This window comes from Phyllostomus discolor, chromosome 11 (genome assembly GCF_004126475.2).
Source record: "Phyllostomus discolor isolate MPI-MPIP mPhyDis1 chromosome 11, mPhyDis1.pri.v3, whole genome shotgun sequence".
In the NCBI taxonomy this organism is placed as follows: domain Eukaryota; kingdom Metazoa; phylum Chordata; class Mammalia; order Chiroptera; family Phyllostomidae; genus Phyllostomus; species Phyllostomus discolor.
Genome location: NC_040913.2, coordinates 63,676,050 through 63,696,890, shown reverse-complemented (window position 1 = coordinate 63,696,890; position 20,841 = coordinate 63,676,050). Strand labels below are relative to the sequence as shown.

The 20,841-nt window shown below is 39.1% G+C and overlaps 1 protein-coding gene across 4 annotated transcripts in view; it reads right to left on the bottom strand.

The window, feature by feature from the left end:
* The window catches only part of MYO16 (myosin XVI), a 595,311-nt gene that overhangs the window by 60,228 nt on the left and 514,242 nt on the right, over window positions 1–20,841 (bottom strand). For all 4 annotated transcript variants that reach the window (XM_036011451.1, XM_036011450.1, XM_036011452.1 and 1 more), the window contains one exon: window positions 10,378–11,523. In XM_036011451.1, coding sequence (XP_035867344.1) covers window positions 10,378–11,523 — 1,146 coding nt within the window. The remainder of the gene's footprint in view (window positions 1–10,377; window positions 11,524–20,841) is intronic.

The following is a 20,841-nucleotide window of genomic DNA, read 5'->3' as shown; positions in this document are numbered from 1 at the left end:
TCTGGAACAGAAGGAAGAAATAAACATTTAACTGGAACAGAATGAAGAAGAAAGAATTCAAGAAAATGAGGAGAGGTTTAGGAACCTCCAGGACAACTTTAAACATAACAACATCAGAATCACAGGGGTGCCAAAAATTATTAGGAAAAATAATGAAGGAGAATTCCCCAATCTGGCAAAGGAAATAGACTTACAGGAAGTCCAGGAAGCTCAGAGTGTTCCAAAGAAATTGTACCCAAGGAGAAACACACCAAGACACATGATAATTAAATTACCCAAGACTAAAGATAAGGAGAGAATCTTAAAAGCAGCAAGGGAAAAGGGCAGAGTTATCTACAAAGGAGTTCCCATAAAGTTATCAGCTGACTTCTCAAAAGAAACCTTACAGGCAAGAAGGGGCTGGAAAGAAATATTCAAAGTCATGAAAGGCAAGGACCTACATCCAAGATTATTCTATCTTGCAAAGCTATCATTTAGAATGGAAGGGCAGATAAAGTGCTTGCCAGATAAGGGACTACCCTACTTTAAAGTAGTCATTTGTTCTCCTCTCTGTCCATTCCATCTTTCTGTTAAAGCCAGCCTAGACCCGTCCAGTTGGTGATCTCAGTTGAGAACTGGAATTAAGCAAATATAACTCCAAGAAATGAATGTGACTTCAGGAAGTAATTTAACCACTGAGAACTTTGGTTTGCTTTTTGGTGACATGGAAATACCTACACAATGATGCTTTTCACTCTTTGCTTTTCTCCAGATTTCTCTGTCTCACTTACTTCTTTGTAAATCAGACATCTCTCCACATCAAAGGTGAATAATAAAACCAAAATGCAAAACATGGGTATTTGCTTGTGAGATACCCTGATGTACCCATTGTGTGTATGTCACTTCTTTCTTTCTCTAAAATAGGTATTTCTTTTGGAAGAGTATGTTTGATTATGAGTCAGAGTTTGGGGTATGAAGAAGCTCTTTTGTAGGATTTTCAGAGACTTTGGGTAATGCACAAATTCTCAGTTATCATGGTGCAGTGACTGTTCCATTGTAAATCTGTATAATCTCAGATCTAGTTCATGCCTGCCATTGCTTGAGCCCTGCATATTTTAGGACCTAGTCATCTCTGTGGGCAGCAAAATGAATGAAACTGTTTATTACTTTACTACAATTAACATGTGCCATTAAGTTGCAACTGGCCAGAAATTGAAAAGGTACAGTGTCTAAGTATGAACATTAATGATTTTAAGGAAAAAAATAGAAAAAGAAAGAAGTAAAAACCAGAATAGAAGAAGACCTGAGAAGCTTCATACACAGTGATGCTAGGAGATCGTTGTTGAGTCATGGAATGGAGTACTGGGTAAAATAATGATGAATATAGCTGGCTCTCAGGTGGTATGGAATTTTTCTAAGCTAATCTGAGAATTAATCACAAAAAATTGATTCAAGGTGGCATAAACCACCAAAACACCAGTAGGTAATTAAGAAACAGGTTTTTCTTTTTTAATATTCTTAAGGAGAGATAGAACATGGCACTAATCCAACCCATTTTTAGGAACACATTCCACACAACATGTCGCTTCTCAGCATTTCTTCACAAAAGGAAGAAAACCCCAGGATATTGTATTATGTGGTAATAATGAGATGTGGATAGTCAGGAAGGTCCTTATTAAGTTGCCTAAAAAGAGCTGCTGAGTGGCTTAGAGGATAAAGCATTGGGTTTCTCTTTGGAGCCCCCAGTGGGAGTTTAATTCACAATCCAGTACAGAGACCCATAATACACAATAGCTGCTTGCTTTAATGGGCTGGTAGTATGAAAAATATTTACTGGTTATGAAAGATAATCCATTTGTGAAAAGCTTGTCTTTTTTTTTTCAGAATTCCAGGTACAATAGATTGTTCTCCTGCTGACAGTGCATTATAGAACACCCCAAGTGCAATGGCTTCTTTGCAGCATTTGGCTCATCTCAAAAATGATGAACTATTTATGCAAGATACATATCTCTGGTACGATGGCATGCTAGAGACTGTGGATTCACAGCCAATATGTTAAGGTAATTTCCCAAGATAATTCATACTATTCAAAGAGTAACTTTTTATTGGGTTGATCTAAATATTTAATTGTCACAACTCTGCTTGGTTTTGCTCATGGGTTTTAAAGAATAATGAAGTAGCATGGCCCAGTGGAAGTACCATGGTCATGAGTGAGACCTATGAGTTTAATATTCTCCCAAGAAATATGTGAGGGGCCCTGAGCATGGATGGGACTGACACTAGGTTTTTACTCAGCCGTGTTTCCCAGTATGCCATTATCTGTACCTCTGTTTTCATATTCAGATAATTAAAAAAATAATGAATGTCTGACTTTATTTTTTGGAAGTTGCTAGAGAGACAGACAAAGAAGGCTTTTTTGAGTGTCCTGATCATGGTGGCTGTTGAAAATTGCTGTTGACCATCTGTGTGGTTCTTAGCGTGGTCATTGCACCTTTCCTTTATGGCTTGTCCTGAGCAGGCCTCTGATGCCTCACTAATAAGGTTGAAGCTTACATCTTGCACAGTTAAATGCTTCCTTAAGAAAATATGAGCACATTGCAAGTGTTAACACAATGTGAGTGTGTGTTTATCAGTAATTAACTCAGTTTTTAAGGAAAACCTTGTAAAGGCAAAAAACAAAAACAAAAACAACACAATAGTTTTGAATGTGAGAAATTATGCTGGCCCAACCTGTGTGCTGTGGGTCCTTGGCATTAGAAAGGACACTTTGTAGGAGAGCTGAGTATAAAGAGTTTTATGAATAACTGAGGACAAGAGGAGGAATAAATAGAGAAACACAAAATAAATGTCTTCTTAGCTAAAAACTATGTACCTCAGGAACATTTCCAACAGAGGAAAAAACAGTTTTATCCCATATCTTTTCTTGGTAATGAGTTTAGTTTAACTTCAGAAGGAAATTACTTTCTGAGACAGAGACTTGGTATCATTTGAAAAATTTTAATTATGCTTGAAGAATGAGAATGACATAATAGAAGGAATCCAGGGATTGGGAGAAAGGATACAGGGTTCATTCTTGACTCTGGGACCCATCAGTTTCTGTGATTAGGGGTGAATCACTTAATCCCTTCAAGTCTCAGACTGCTCATTAGTAAAAGGGGATGCTAACACCTGCTTCCCCTGCCTCATAGGGAGGTGAGGATCTGAGAAGAAAAGATGACAACATTCTAGGCCAATAGGAAAGGGCCACTTACAAATACTAGCTATTAATATTATGAACAGAACACCACTGACAAATGTTCCATAGCATTTCTGAAGATACATGGGGTCACATGTTCATACTTAGAATCACCACTATCATTGTGTTTCATTTTTCTCCTCTGGCTCTTTATGTTCTTTAAAGCACAGATCCTGTAAGTTAATATTGAATTCCCATGTGAGGAAGAGAAACAAATGGAGATAATTCAGGACCTCATCATGGAGCTTCCAGGTAGAAAGCTTATCCTGCTTGGATTCAATGCAAGTTAGGCAGTGCCTTCTCTTCGTTCTCTCTTTTTTTTCCCCTCAGCATTCAGCTGTCCCCACAGCTGTCTTCCATAAAGAACATGTACCCTGAACCTGCATGTCTCGCCCTACATTGGTTCTTCTGGCTGCCACCTCTATTCTACGTCTGCATCCATCCACTTGTTATTGTCCATTACTCTTCCTGCTCACCTGTCAGCTCAGTGTGAGACTCTCCTCCATTCTCATAGGCAATCACTCACTTCTTTTTGTGGCCACTGAAGATACCATGTATATGCATCTGATGGGGTTCAGGGGCTACTTGAAGCTCAGTTCTGGACCCACTAGTAATTTCTGATGTCTGGACTGAAGCCTGTCTCCTCCACCAGGATTTCATTCACTGACATTAGGTGGACACATCTGCCTCCTACACTGTCTATGAAAGGGCCAGATTTTCCTTTATTTTTTGGAGTCCCAGGAGCAAGCCCTGTGTTTACATTAAGTGAATGCTTATCAGATGACTATAGGGAATTAGCTTTGCAAGTTAATGCAAGTCTGGTTTATAGGCCCCTGGTTGCACAATTTCCCTGTGTGAATTCTTGTGCATTTATAGAGAGAAGGTGCTGTAAATTGTGAGAAAAAAATATCATAAACATTCAAAATCAAAAACTCATTTTAGAAACATCCAATTAATATAGAAAACAAAGAGCTTTGTGCTTTTAACATAAGTAAATTTGGCTGCTGATCAAGTTATTAAAATTAAAAGCTTATTTCTATGTGAAGATGAATGAAATATTATTTTTATTGGACATTTGGGGAATTAGAACCACTTTAATGTATAGCTGCAAGTTCCAAACATAGATAGATACTCCTGCACAGGCACTGAGAACTTGGTGGATATATACTTTGCTCACACACAGACATATATTTTCTTCATGAAAGAGGCTGGGTTCATTGGCATGGCAGGAAAAGAAACTTTAGAAAGCTCATCCTTGCCCAATTCACTAGAGATAAATGGAGAACTTGCTTCTCTGGGGATGTTAAGCTTGTCTTCCCAAAGGAATTACTCATTTGGAAAATGAGGGGAATTTAGTGTTGATTCAAAATGATTCCAGAATGCAGAGGAATGCCTTGCTTTCACAGGAGGGAGACTTTATGTGAGGCAGGAATGCAGACAGCAACACATCAGTAAACTATGTGCTCGTTCTATCCACGCCCTTTATAATTTTCATGAAGCCTCAGGCCACCACCCCCCACAAATAAATCACCATGGAGAGAAAGCTTGCAGGGAGTGACTGAGAAAGATTAACAGCTCTGTACAGGATAAAGTGCTACGAGAGCCTGTGTATAGGCAAGAAGCCTATGGGATGCCAAGCTCTGCAACTCATTAAGGGATGGTGAGATTTGCATAATGCAGGCTAGTTTCTTATTCTGAAATCTCATTAGAATGTATCAGAGATTGAATGAAGATAGTGTGGAAACTTCTGTCTGAAACACAGGAGTAGAGAATGGCAATTTCCCGACACTTTCCTTGAACAAGTCACAGATTACTGCAGTAATTCCTTGACATTTCAGTGAGTCTTCTTGTTACTAAACAATGTATAAATAACTGTACTTAATTTGGCAGAAAAGCATCTAAACTTCATGAAGTGTTGATTTAAGATGCAATTGTATGTCTTTTGGAATGTTGATCTTCCATACTTAAGTCTGTTTATAGGCAACATTTAGAACTCCATACTTTTTTGGGGGGAGGGGGGTGGTAATAAAAGGGGTTGTCTGCACAGCTGCCCATGTCAGGATCCGTATCCAGGCCTATGTGAAACATCTTGCGGGCTGGTGTTTGTGGGGAAAGCTCACCTCTGAGGATTATTTTATGTCATGAAAAGTGATGCCATGTCTTCTAAAGGCAGACTTCTGTCATGGTGCAGCAGCAACATGCATTTTTGTTTTTGTTTTTTAAAGAAGAAAGCATAGGTTCTGGGGAAGAGATGTCAGTTCATAGAGTTGGAAGGAGTTAGAGAAAGGGTAGTGAATTAACTTAGACCTCGCTGAGTATGAGTTATTTGTGGGTCATTCATGTGAAGATGAAGAGAAGGAAGGTAAATAGATGATCTAGAGTTTAGGGTAAAGGGTAGGATTAGAGATATGGATTTGGGCATCTTTAGGGTAACTATAAAGTTAGGGGAATGGCTGAAATATGACAGGCTCACCAAAGAACTCTCCATATTGATTAATGTGACTAATAATAAATCTTTGTGTTTTTTTCTAAAGGACTTCTATAAAAATATTCATAAATATTTATTAATAAATTAATTCAACATTGGGATGTACTTCAAAATAAGCCAATGGTAGAGGAGGGAACTAGGTGGGAGAAGAGATAAAATAGGCTTGGCCATTGAGAAAGTTCATTAATCTATTCTCTCCACTTTTGTATATGTTTCAAATTTTCCATAAGCCAACTTTAAAAACAATCCCTTTTTAAACAAATGGCCCTACAGAATGAAAATATCATATGTAAACTTGTTTATATAATACTCTGGCTTAAAACCCCCATTCTTATTTAAAATGTTTATGCAATAAAATAAAATATTTGAAATTAACAGTAATTTGCTTTTGGTTTATGTGATTCTTATTAAGTAAAAGTGCCAGAAGGGCTAAATCTATCAAATACACTTATATGTCAAAGTACTCCTTTTTAGCTAAGTTTTTCATTAACTATTTAATAACCACCTACTTCATATGCAAGGGAACATTATACATTATTTTGTTGACATAACTTTAACTGCATATCTATATCTTATAAACTAAAGATGCACAGTATCAGAAAGTAATGAGGCAATTTATATATATATATATATATATATATATATATATATACACATTCTGCCCTGACTGGTGTGGCTCAGTGGACTGAGTGCTGGTCTATGAACCAAAGAGTCGCTGGTTCAATTCCCAGACAGAGCACATGCCTGGGTTTTGAGCTAGGTTCCCAGTAGGGGGCATGCTCCTTCTCCCTCCCTTTTCCTCTCTTTAAAAAAATATATATATTCTGCATATCAGATTTTTAGAATTTCCCTTAATTCAGCCTGGCTCTCCTCTTCTCCAGATTTCTGAAGTTTACCACCTTTTTGTCAATGTCCTGTCATCTGGACCGATTTCAATGAGTGGAAAATAACACGCATGTTTTATTTCATGTTCTTGATAAACATAAGCAGACACTGTGGTGCCATTTGGAGCAATGGAGCACCCTAGTGGTCTAAACAAGACAATGAAGCTCCCCTTTCTTTTGAGTTGGGTCTCATAATTTTTCAAACTAGGCAACTAGAAATAATTAGCATAATAATATTAGCCATGTTATAGATGGAACACATTTTGTGAATGAATGGGATAATTGTACCTAGAAAGGCATAGATAATTAAACAATTAGTCATTCTTAATTTTAAGGGCCAAGTGGTTTCCATATGGTATTCCAAAATTATGTATATACACCCATGCACTATAAAGCATATGTTTGGCATTTCTGAGTTAGTGGAACAGTATTGTCCCTCCAAACTATGACTTTTAACTTACTGCTCCTTAGGTGAGCAAATATTAATTTTAAAATCTTATTTTCATTTTTCCCCCCTGCAATCTAGTCCTAGGCACCATTGTGTGTGTAGCTAAGAGAATAGCCACTGGCAAGAGAATCACTGTGTTCAAGTTAGTCTCTGTCTTTCCTGAGCTGACTTGGAGAAAGTGGATTAATTTCTCTGTGACTTAGTTTCCCCATCTGTAAAATGGAGATAATTATAGCAGATACCTTTAGTCTTGTGAGTTAAACAGGTTGTTAAAATAATGCCTGGAATACACTAAGCTGCTGATATTATTCCTCTTAGGGTGCAGTCACATCTTTTATCTGCGCAATCACATTTTGTCTATATGTAGATACTGGACCCTTATAGTTATTGTGACTTTGTATAGCATACATGGAATATCCAAGAGTCTATAGAAAATAAACTGTTTTTAGGAGCATAATAATATTTATGAAATCTTACACTTGAGTTTATGGAATACTGATGGAACAGAATTATACACTGAAGGACCCCATGTCTTATACACAACCCACCTATTTTTTATTTTAAGTGGAAATATCTATAGCAGGATAATAATGAGCAGTTTAATGTCCTCAAGGTCACTTTCCAAAGACATGAAGGGAATATTTTGAACTCTTCCTCAAAATTTGCAAAAGAATTTCCCCATATCAGAACTGTATAAGAAATGAGCTGTAATTAATTTAGGTGCCTTGAGGGTGAATTAGCCACCCACTGGGTGATTTGGTAGGAAAGCTATTTCAAGTGAAAATAAGAATATCTTTAAATATAAAGCAGGTAAGGTAGAAGATTTAAAATCTTAAAGGGAAGAAATCTCAAGATTCAGTAAGTCATTAATAATAGCCATTCAATTCATTCAGAGGAGAATGTATTATCGACTTCAGGATCCAATTGTGTAAACATTAATAATCATATGAGCAGCTCCAGTGATTAGTGAAAACATTGACTTTTTTCTCCAACCTCTTATCTTTAGCTCTCTTTATATTCTTAAATTTAAAAAAGCCTATAAACTTATTCCCCCAATCACAGACCATCATGAATCAAGAAGCCACAATAGTCAACAGTATCTTTGGGATTCCCATGATCTGGTGTGTGAGGGTGACCTAAGTCTCACATTGCTAAGCTTTCTGTTACTATAGCTACTGTGCTGGGACAATGGTTGCCAATTCATGTATTTATGAGAAAGTCATAAGTGGCTCAAACCAATCTTTTCAAATTAAAAAGTGATTTGTAAAAGCCCACAGTAGAAAAATAGATGTTTTATAATTTTAGAATTGAACTAACAATGTTGTACCTGAGGTTTTGATGTGTTCTCAAACACCGGTTAGTGGCCACCACAGGGCAATATAACTAGCCAATTCATGCACCATGCCCGGAGACCTCACTATAATTCTCACTAGTAAGTCCTGGATATAGGGGTTTCCAAATGATGAGGCCTGTATAGAAATCATTAACTTCACTTTCTTCAATAGAGCCAAGAAGAATTCACCCAATTCCCATCTATAGTAAAATGAGGTTTATGAGGTTTTGGTAAACTTTTAGTTCTAAAAGCAAATGATAATTTGTATGTTTAATGCTTTTTCTCTTAGATTCCAATTTGTTCCTTGGAATGAAACACACAACTTGTGAAATTCAAACATTCTCCTACTTACAAGGACAATTTCATTTATTAATGGCCTATAATTAAGAAGAAATTGTTAGCTAAACAAACAATTAGCTTGTCTAAAGGATAAATAGGAAGTAGGTTATTCATTCATTTACTAAATGTTCTTAGCCTTGAACTACATTTCATTTATTCAGATTGTTTTCTATATTTTCTAGAGTTTTTGTGTCTAAACTAATTATCCTCATCAAAAATAAAAGCTAACATATTTATGTGTTTTCTTTAGGAGAAAGAGCAGGTTAATTCACACACAGAATAAGTCAAAATTTTACTTCAAATACTACCACCTGACCCTAAGGAAGGTATTTAACTTCTTCACCTTGAAGTTTTGCATTTCTGTAAAGTGAGGATATTAATAGTTGCCACCTATCTCAGGTTAATGGCATCACAACTCAAGAGACCTGTTACAATTTTTTTTAAAGAAAAGATGTTTTATATTAATGCAATTCTTCTCCCTAATACAGATCATTGGGGAACATTTTGTATTTGAATAAAAGCCTTAAAATGTTGTTTTTGGAAGATAACTACATTCTTTATAATTATATTTAAAGATTTTATTTATTTATTTTTGGAGAGAGGAGAATGGAGGGAGAAAGGGAGAGTATCATCCATATCTATTGGTTGCCTCTCGAAGACCCCCGACTGAGAACCTGGCCCACAACCCAGGCACGTGTCCTGACGAGAAATTGAATGGGGACCTTTTGGTTTGTGGGGTGATGCCCAATCCACTGAGTCACACCAGCCAGGGCATTCTTTATAATTATTAAGAGACCTGCCAAAGTGGCACTTTTGGCACATAAAGACAACCTCATCTGAATGAAGTAGAATATGGTTAGTTGCTTATAAGAGGTTGGCATTTTTCTTAGCTAAATTCTGTTTTTATAGGGACACAATACTATATATAGTACATGTATAGTAAATAGATATATAGTAAATATAGATATATAGTAAATATATATACATATATATAGTAAATACACACACAGCAACAGCATGGAACTGAGCTTACATGAGTGGACTGCCAGCTATAAATAAAACATGCCTTAGGCAGAGAAGACACAGATTTAACAGAACTGAGTTAAATGTTCCTTGGGTGGAATATGAGCAGAAGAAAGTCATTTATACAAAATATAAATGTGCGTTGTATTATATGTAAGGTTAGTAACGGAAAAGATAATCATCTCAGAAACCAGGAGTGGAAGGAAGTGAGACAACAAGAAAGGACAGATGAGAGTGAAGAGCAAAGTGTAAGTCAAATGGGAATCCACAATATATAATGTTACAAAAATACCATTTCCATGTTCTAAAGAAGTATTACTGGGTGGGTAGGGGAGGGGGAGAATCAGTAGCCAAAATTGAACCTTGCTCTGTCTGACACTTATCAATGCATAAGAACTTGTGGAATCCAGCTTTAGTATTATGTATTTTTACATCATGTGCCTTCCTGTGCAAAATGGAAATATTTATTTTTACCCATTTAACCATATTGGTTGGATATGATTTTCTCTTAATGGCTACTACAATAACTGCAAACATTATTTAAATTACATATATATGTATATGTGTATACGTGCACACCTACATCCACCCAACATCCATCCATCCATCTGAATGAGCAAAATGGGGACACGCTTCTATTCTGCTCACCTTCAGGTTCCCTGATTTTTCTTCCCGCGGCAGACTTCCGAAGTACGCTCCTTCCAGAGTTAAAGAGGCTAGTTAGCTCGTCCAGGGGGCTGTTGAGAGGCCTTGAGTTCGGAGGGCTGTAGGGGACTGGAGAGGAGGAGTTGGAGTTGGTCTTCCTGTGGTCAACTCTAGCCTTCCCAGGGGAGTAAGGAACCTTGGAGAAAGAGCTGCATGCACCCACTGCTGGAGCAGAGTTTGGCTTTTGCTGCACGTTGGGCAGATCTGGGTTTGTGGTTGCTTTTCCCGGGTGCACCACGTAGGTCTCCTGTGGGAAGGCAAAGTGCCGGTGGGCAGCCTGGGCAGCTGCAGGAGGTGCTGGAGGAGGAGGTGGTGTGAGAGGCGGAGAGACTTTGTGAGACCCGTTAAACACTGGGAGGCCGGGGGACGCAGGCCTGTCACCATCCCCTTTTTGGTTTTTGGAATACTGGGGAGACAGAGGACTTGAGCCTTCGGACTGCACTGGGTACTTCAGGTTGGTTTCCAAGACTGGCAGTTTTTTCACCTCTAAGGGCGTCAAAGGCGATTCGTCTGACGCTGGGGAGCAGGTGACAGGGGTTGGGGGGAAAACCAGGAGTGGGGGGCGGTGAGGGAGCAGGTTGGGGAAGGGGGCTGGAATGTCGCACGTGTCTTTGCAGGGCGCGGGTGAATGGCCGCTCGGGTGTTCATCCTCCAAGGTGATGGGACTCTGACCCTCAGATGGTAACAGGGGTGACACAAACGCCCAGGCGCTGGTCCCCCGACTACTGCTGTCCTCTGGGGGCACGAAGTACTTCATCTCTTCATACACTGCCTCCGCCTGGTCAGGGCTGCCGGTGCGGCCCACCATCTCAATGTAGATGGGCTCTGACTCAGTCTCCATCTCAAGCTCTGACTCAGAGTGCGCTGGGGCCCCAGGAGGCGTGGGGACCCCCAGCACGGCCCCAGGGGTGCACTGCGGACCTGCCGCTCTGCTTCTTGTGTTGGGGGTCCCCACCGCCCTGGGCCTGACACCACAAATCTCCTCAGACGACCCGCTGAGCTTGGTGTTGGGGCTTCGCTTTGGCTTCCGAGGAGGAATCTTCTTCATGGTGCTGTAGTCATCACTGTGTGGTCTGGGCCTGGTGAGAACTGAATGGGAGGGAGATACAAAGAAGTGATGAGAGGTCTTAGCAAGACTCCAGAGCCAAACCATCATGCGGACTGGGGCTAGCTGGGGCTGTCCTTGCCCACACGGCTCCTGTGAGGCCCCACTGATTGAGAGACACAGGCCTGCATCCCTCCACCCTCTGGGATCCTGCCTCAACCTAACACTTAGTGTTAGGATCCTGCAGTCCTAACACTAAGACTGCAAACGAGAAAGGGAGTTTCAACCTCAGAGCTGGAGGACTATTTCCATCAATGAAGGAAGACATTGGGTGGACCATAGGTGGCCGGGTATTGCCAGTCACCTGCAAAGTGGAAGGGCCTGTTGACATAGCTAAGCATCAGTGGTGCGCGTTGCAGAGCTGGTGCTAGATCCTACTTAGCCTCTATTCTTAGGGTCTGATATAGATGTGAATCAGGCTGAACTGGTCCTCAGGATTTTAAGGATGAGGAAACAGAAAGCTAGGGAGAGGAAGCAAATTAGCTCATCAGTAGCATATGGATGTTTCTTGTAGGAAACGAGTAAGTTTAATTATTTAATGGTATAAAATGAACAAAACAAAATACCAACAAAACACCTACATACATGGAGAGATTATTATTTTGTTATAGAACTTTCTTATTAAAATGATTCCACGGGTGACTTTTACAATTAATCAGTATATGTGAATCCTTAACAGAAACACAAATTTAACAGAAAAGTCAAGTCTAAGAACGTCTAAAGCGTACACTTCTTAAGTTGAAAAGGTGGAAGATATTTAGAAAGACAAATCAGCTTAATATTATCAATAGGAACTAAATTTAAAAGAGGCAGAAAAACTATTTAGGTCTAACTCTAAAACATCTATTGAAATTTAAGTTTAAAATATTCCAAAAGACTTATTTTCTAAATAGTGTATTATACATATACATGTAATAGATATTTATTAAATAAACATAATTTCTCTGAAAGCTGATGTGCTAATTTAAGACAATCACAAGATTTACTGAAATATCAAAACTTCCCCCAAATTTTGAACTATTTTGCTAATTTGGTACTTTACTGTAGGAATCACTGATGTGAGCATATGTAATTTTTCTGCATTCCTGAATTGTTTAAGGCAGCCAGGTTTTTCCTCACTGTGACTGCACATATGGCAGTGGTCTCTGTCCCCAGTTTGGAAGAGATCATAAAGTATCATTGTTAAGATTGAAGGTGTTTTTTTAAGAGCCGAGTAGTATTCTGTTGTGTAAATGAGCCACAGCATTTTTTTCCACTCATCTACTCATGGGCACTTGGGCTGCTTCCAAATCTTGCTTATTTTAAATAATACTGCATTGAATATAGGGGTGCTTATATTCTTTCAAATTAGCATTTCAGATTTCTTCTAACACGTTCCCAGAAGTGGAACTAATGGGTCATAAGACAGTTCCATCTTTAATTTTTTAAATATATTTTATTGATTATGCTATTATACTTATCCCATCCCTCCCTATTATACTTTTCCCCTCCACCCTGCATACCACCTCCCACCCACATTCTCTCACCTCAGTTCATGTCCATGGGTTGAACATGTAAGTTCTCTGGCTTCTGCATTTCCTATACTATTCTTAACCTCCTCTTATCCATTTTCTACCTACCATTTATGCTACTTAGTCCCTGTACCTTCCCCTACCCAGTTCTCTCCCCTCCCCTCCCCCTGTCCCACTGATAATCACCCATGTGGTCTCCATTTCTATGATTCTGTCCATGTTCTAGTTGTTTGTTTAGTTTTAGTTTTTGTTTCTTTAGCTTCAGTTGTTGATAGTTGTGAGTTTGTTGTCATTTTACTGTTCGTAGTTTTGATCTTCTTCTTTTTCTTAGATAAGTCCCTTTAACATTTCATATAATAAGGGCTTAGTGACGATCAACTCCTTTAACTGGACCTTATCTGGGAAGAACTGTAACTGCCCTTCCATTCTAAATGATAGCTTTGCTGGATAGAGCAATCTTGGATGTAGGTCCTTGCCTTTCATGACTTTGAATATTTCTTTCCAGCCCCTTTTTCCCTGAAATGTTTCTTTTGAGAAATCAGCTGATAGTTTTATGGGAGCTCCTTTGTAGGTAGCTGTCTCCTTTTCTCTTGCTGCTTTTAAGATTATCTCCTTATCTTTAATCTGGGGTAATGTAATTATGATCTGCCTTGGTGTGTGTTTCCTTGGGTACAACTTCTTTGGGACACTCTGAGCTTCCTGGGCTTCCTGGAAGTCTATTTCCTTTTCTAGATTGGGGAAGTTGTCTTTCATTATGTTTTCAAATAAGTTTTCAATTTCTTGCTGTTCCTCTTATCCTTTTGGCACCCCTATGATTCAGATGTTGGAATGCTTAACACTGTTCTGTAGGTCCCTAAGCCTCTCCTAATTTTTCTGAATTCTTGTTTCTTCATTCTGTTCTGGTTGAAAATTTACTTCTTCCTTCTGGTCCACACCATTGATTTGAGCCCCGGTTTTGTTCTTATCGCTGTTGGTTCCCTGTACAGTTTCCTTTATTTCACTTAGCATAGCCTTCACTTTTTCTTCTATTTTGCAACCACACTCAACCAGTTCTGTAAGCATCCTGATTACCAGTGTTTTGAACTGTGTGTCTGATAGGTTGGCTATCTCTTCATCGCTTAGTTGTATTTTTTCTGGAGTTTTGATCTGTTCTTTCATTTGGGCCTTTTTTTTTTTTGTCTGGGAGGGCCTGTTACATAGTAAGAGGCAGAGCCTTGGGTAGTGGGGCAACCTCTTTGCTGTGTTGTGACACTGTATGTGGGGGAGGGACTCAAGAGGGAACAATGCTGCTTGCTCAGCTCTCTGCCGGCTTTCAGTCACTTCCTTGGCTGCCCACAAGCAAATTTGGCCCTTCTGGTGCTGATTCCCAGATGGGTGGTTTTGTGTACATTCTAGAACCCTTGGGTCTCTCCAACAAAAAACTCTCCTGTGAGGCTGGGAGTTTCTCCCACCACAGCAACCCCACAGTTTTTATCAGTCAGAGGTTTTGAGGCTTTAATTCCCTGCACTGGAACCCTGGGTTGCATGGTCTATCTTGCTCTCCAGTTTTTCCTTCTGGTTTATCTGATGCAGATGTGGGACTGCCCACTCTGCCAGTTGCTGCCTCACCTGGTCTGCCAGCTGCCACCTTGCCTGCCCTGGTCCTCCAGCCACTACCTTGCCTCGAGTCCTTTGTGTCAGGCTGCCTGTCTCCGCCCCTCCTATGGGTCTGGATGAATGTTTCTTCTTTAACTCCCTGGTTGTCAGATTTCCATACAGTTCAATTTTCTAGCAGTTCTGGTTGTTTTTTGTGTTTAAGTTTGTTGTCCTTCTTCTGGTTGTGCGAGGAGGCTCAGTGTTTATACCTACACCTCCATCTTGGCCAGAAGTCCTTAATTTGTTGAGGTAACTTCATACTGCTTCCCACAGTGGCTGCACCAATCTGTATTCCCACCAACACGGCACAAGTGATTCTGACAGGTGTCAGGTGTTATGTCATTGTGGTTTTAATTTGCATTTCTCTGATGATTAGTGGTGCTAAGTATCTTTTCATATATCTATTGGCCATCTGTATGTCTTCTTTGGAGAAGTCTGTATTTAGGTCCTTGGCCCAATTTTTTAATTGGATTATTGGTTTTTCTGGTTTTGAGTTTTATAAGTTATTTATAAATTTGGGATATTAACCCCTGTGTAAAGCAGGGGGTTACATCAGAAAAATTAAAAATGACACTGCCTTATGACTCAGTGATTCCACTTCTGGGAATATAGGTGAAGAAACCTGAAACACTAATTCAAAAGAATCTGGGCACCCCTATGTTCACTGCAGTATTATTTAGAAGACACAAAATTTGGAAACAGCCCAGGTGTCCATCAAGTGATGAGTGGATAAACCAGCTGTGGAATATTTACACAATGGAATACTACTCGGCCATACAAAAGAAGGAAATCTTACCTTTTGCAACAGCATGAATGGACCTGGAGACTATTATGCTGAGTGAAATAAGTCAGTCAGAGAAAGACAATTACCATGTGATTTCACTTATATTTGGAATATAGTGAACAAAGTAAACTAATAAACAAAATAGAAACAGACTCATAGATACTGAGACAAGAGTGACAGCTGTCAGAGAGGAGGGGGTTTGGAGGACTGAAAAAGCTGAATGGATTAAGCAAAAACAAAACAAAACAAAAAACAAAACCCTCATAGACACAGACAACAGTATGGTAAATACCAGAAGAAAAGGGGATGGGAGGAGGTAATAGAGGGGAAAAGGGGGATAAATGGTGATGGAAGAGACTTGTGATGGAGTGGTGAACATGCAATACAATATACAGATAAAGTGTTATAGAATTGTACACCTGAAATCTATATAATTTTATTAAGCAATGTTGCCCCAATAAATATGATTAAAAAAGAAAAAAAAACAATAAGGCAAACACCCATAATTAAAGGAAAAAATTAAAGGCTTTCAAGTTAGATCTGGATTCAAACCTTGGCAGGACCATTCATTCATGCGATCACTCATTTAGTTATGCATTTCACCAGACTCTACTGAGACACAGTAGTGAATACAAGAAAATTTTCCCTCCCTTCCTCTGTTCTAGGGGGAGATATCAGGCCATAAAAAACATAAATTAGACTAGTGAGTCAATTTTGTTAGAGCATGATGTGTCCTGTGAGAATGAGAAACAACAGGCTATGAAAGGGGATACAGAATTATATGTGTGTTTGTGGGGGTGGCAGTGGCACAAATGACAATTTTTAAAGAGGTCTTGGGCAAATCTCTCTAAGCTTCAGTATAGTCATGCATAAAATGATATCAGTAATGACGTCAGAGGTATACAATAGATAATGTATGTGAAGTGTTAGCTCAGATTCTGGCACATTGCAAACATGAAACAAATGGGAGACTTCCAAATGAGAGTGGAAAAGAACAAAGCTAATTTTCTAACTCAATAGACATCTTTGTAAGCCAGTATTCTACAGGGTTCCCCTAAATCAGCCAACTTTTAACAACAGAAAATACCAAAAATGCATAATTCTGTGATTAATCAGCATTATTCTAAAGGCTTTCATCCTGCTAAACCATAGCTTCTCCTGGAAAGTTAATGAACCAAACACAATTTTTGCATTAATATTATAGAGTTGTTCTGGAGATTTGAATAATTTTAAGCTATTGTGGCAGGTTGTATTTTCCAAAACTGGCATCATTAATGTTTCCCCATGCTCTTCCAGAACCTTGAAACTGGGAGAGCCTCTGTGATTACCACTAACAAATAAAATATGGGGAAGGGGATGCCACCTGAGTTCTGTGGCTGGATAACCCCTGGCTCCTGCTGTCTTGGGATACATGTCTTGGTGGCCCTGATATCTATGTGAGAAGACTATTTACAATGAAACAAGCATGCTCTGGAGAACATGTGGAGAGGCCACATAGAGGTGAGAGATGCAGAGGACTCTATTTGGGTTTCCCCAATCTAGACAGTAGAAATCTAATAACTGAGTGTTCAGATGACTCTAGCCCCCAGTTCTCACTACAGCTATGAGAGAACCAGTATGATAATTGTTTAGCCAAGCCCAAACAACTACTAAAACTGTAAGAGAGAGAAAAGAATAAAATGAATCATTATTTTATGCCACTACATTTTGGAGTGGTTTGTTACATAGCAATAGACAACTAAACACGGATATTGGTACCTGGAAGTGGAGTGCTACTATAAATAAAAACTTTAAAAATGTGGCAGTAGCTTTGGGAAATTGGAGGAGTCTTAAAGACAGTGTTAGCAGAAGCATGATGATCCTCAAGAAAGCTCTTGGTGAGGCTTAAAAGATGAGCAAGATGCTGAAAGCTGGAGGAAATGTGGAATTTTTTATGCCACTGTGGAAAGTTTAGCAACTCTGTCACCTGCAGTAATGTGGAAAATAAAAAAAAACACGTAAGGAACTGAATGATATAGCTAAGGAGATATTCAGGCTGAGTTTAAAATCCATCTCCTGGATTCTGTTAGCTGCCTATAGTAAAATGTGAGAGTAAAGAGATCAGCTAAAGAAAGAACTATTAACTGTAAAGGATCCTGGACTTTCTATGTTTGACAATAAACATTTGTCACTGCCAGGCTATCCTGATGGCAAATAATTCTGAAGTTAAAAATGACTTTCAAGTACAGGTGAAATATGGAGCATTTTCAGGAAAACATAATCTAAAGATGAAGCTAAGATCAGGACTATGGCACTCTTTAAGACCTCAGAAAGTTTTAAGGTGACATTTCATGGATCTGTTCAAAGAGGTAAAACCATGGGACTTTGAGAATAAAAGAATACTGTGGCACAGACATTGTGCAGAGAGCCCAAATTAGGTAAGATTATCTCAAAGAGATCTGTGGATGTGGCTTTGGAATACTGCGATAGATTATAAATACACAGGAAACTCAGAAAGCCTTTAAAGGAATTGGATCAGCTTGCACTGAAAGAAGACTTAATACATAATGAGGAGACTCTGTTATCTCAACATTTTATAAGCAGAAAGCAGGCTGAGAAAACTACCAGCTACAAACATGTCACCTCTTGTGGTTTAGGAATTAATATTTACAGGTGAGCCAACACTCTTAAGCATGGACCTAACAGCCATGCAATATCATTTTTGGGCACTAGGCCAAAATCCTAATCAAGGCACAGGCAACGTTTGCCCAAGTGGTGTACAGAACTGCAAGCTGCAAGTGCCTGCAAAGTGCCTTCTGATTTTCCCCTTTTTAGAAAGGAACATCATCCTTCACCTGCCCCTCCAGTGCATGTTAGTTGTATGGAAAGTACTAGAGGAGCTGTCCACCTAAGAAGCCTTGCTCGAGACCCAGGAGACCCAGATCTGATTTATCAGTAGATGATGAGATCTGGGCCTTGCATCTGAACTTGGTGTGATGATGAAATGGGGTTTTAGGGAAATTGTGGGGAACAGGGAGTATATCTTGTATATGGAAAGGATGTGAATTGTTTCATCATAAGGGTGGACTAAGGCAAGTAGTATTTGCCAAAAATTGGCAATAAGAGTGTTTCCAGTCCTATGAACAGCAGGAATCTATTTCTCCTCCCTAAACCTGCATGGGCTTATGGAACTGCCTGATGCATGGACTGTGGTGTAGGTAATGCTGCATGACTTCCAAGGCTGGCTTATAGTAGGTGTTCCCTTTCCTGGAGTATGTGCCTTTAAGCATTGATTCTTCATGAAGAAAGTCCAGCTATGCTGAAGCCACCATGTTGCACAAACCACATGGAGAGACCACCTAGAGATACAGATGCCCTAGTAGCCCCAGTCCCCAGACATCTGAGGTATCAGGCATGGGAGTTACCAGCTTTCAGATGGTTCCTGCTACCATGTACAGCTTTATGAAGGACCTTGATTAAGAGGTACCTAGATGAGACCAGTTGACCACCAGGACCTGGAATACAGTACTAAAATGATGATGCTTTATTTAAATCACCAAGTTTGGATGAGTAGTAAGCAACAATAGATAACTGATATAGTATTTCCTCAAGGTTTGCTTTAGATACAGAAAAAAGCTTTTCTGGTAATAAACTTTATAATTAAAAGTAGTATACTTTGTAAGGAGGAAGTCAAGAGCCTGACCCCCGGAATCTGTCTTGGATGAGTGACATGGGGCAGGTTACACTACTGCACCCTGACTCAGTGTCCTCACCCATAGAGGGTTCACAATGATATCCCACTGCACTGAGTAGTTCTAAATATTGAAGATCTTTAGCACAATCCCAGTACATAATAAACACTACATAAGTGTCAGCTGCTATCATCATTATCTTATTATTACACAACCAGAAATTAATCATGAATGATAGAATAGGGTTCCTTTGAGTGGGGTCTGGAGTTCAGCAATATCAGGCCATCTGAGGTCCTTGATTGAGAATATAGATAGCACAGTTCCTGTCATATTTCATAACCACTGAGTTATAATCTCTGGGGGTGGGAACTGGAAAACTTCATTCTTCTTAAACTAAAATTAGAACACCACAGTTACAGAATAAAATAATAATTTGGTTTTATGGCTTGTGTGTGTATGTCCACATAAGTTCTTTCTATTAGTTCACTTACAAATATAAATTTAAGAGCTACTGAAAGTGAACTTGCATTAAGAATTTCCTTAACAATATGGTCTAGCCCTAAGATTTATGAGTAAAACCCATGCGAATACTTGACAATGTCAATGAGATGGAGTCAGGAGGACATTTTATGGTCACAGATCATCTTTAGGGAAAGTCTTCATGTCCTAACAGTAACTTAAGGGTTAAACCTCACATTCTTGAGATGTCTCACCATTTTATAAACTTGACTCTCATCTGAGCTACTGTGCAGTGATCTAGGGACTTGTGTCACTTTAAGTTCTGTTAGGAGACAAAAATGTTCTTGTACAAAACATTATCCCTTTGATTTTGTTTCTAAGGCATGTAGAATGACTTTTAAGTCACCATTTGCTTCAGGACACAGCTTATTTGGCCCCATTTTCATTGAGAACAAGACACCAACATAATTAATCTATGAGAAAAAAAGAAATGAGGTTGTTCAACCAGAAGATATTTGTATCTCTGTGTGTACATATCCATTGTATTCCAATTCTTCCAGTGTGATTTTGCCTAGTTTCAGAGAAAACTTAGTGCCTAGAACAGGACAACAAGGATATCTGAGTAAAGGTCAGCTAGTTGGCTGGCAGCTGGCTGCATACATGCATGAATGTAGCATCAATTTACAACCAGCTACAAATTGGACAAAAAGAGCTTCTACTGAGCTGATATATTGCAACTTTATTTTATGGGGTGTGTGTGTGTGTGTGTGTGTGTGTGTGTGTCTGGAAGAAGTCCATTAGCTTTGCTCTCATCCCATCTTTACCCACTGAACTACACTTCACAATTGTAATGCCACTTAAATGTCCTTCCAGACCCTTTTCAATTCCCAGCCACATTAGCCTCTCTTGCTTTGTTTCCTACCTGTTCTCTTTGCTATTACTCTGCTTACCTCATAATTTATTTGCTCATTTATCTCCCCCACTGACCTATTCAGGGAAGAGTTGAACTCATGAAATGCATTTAGTTAAAACGTGTTAAATGCACACATGCATCATAAATTGTGAAACATGCAGTCAGGTTCTCCTGTTATATCCAGGAACATTCTCAGGACAGTGTTCACAAAGGACCAAATTTCTATCAAATTTCAGGTAATGGAAAAATGCTATAGAGCAATGTCTGCTAAAAAATGTGTTAAACCAGATCTAACAAATCACAAGGGACACCTTGAACCTTCCAAATTG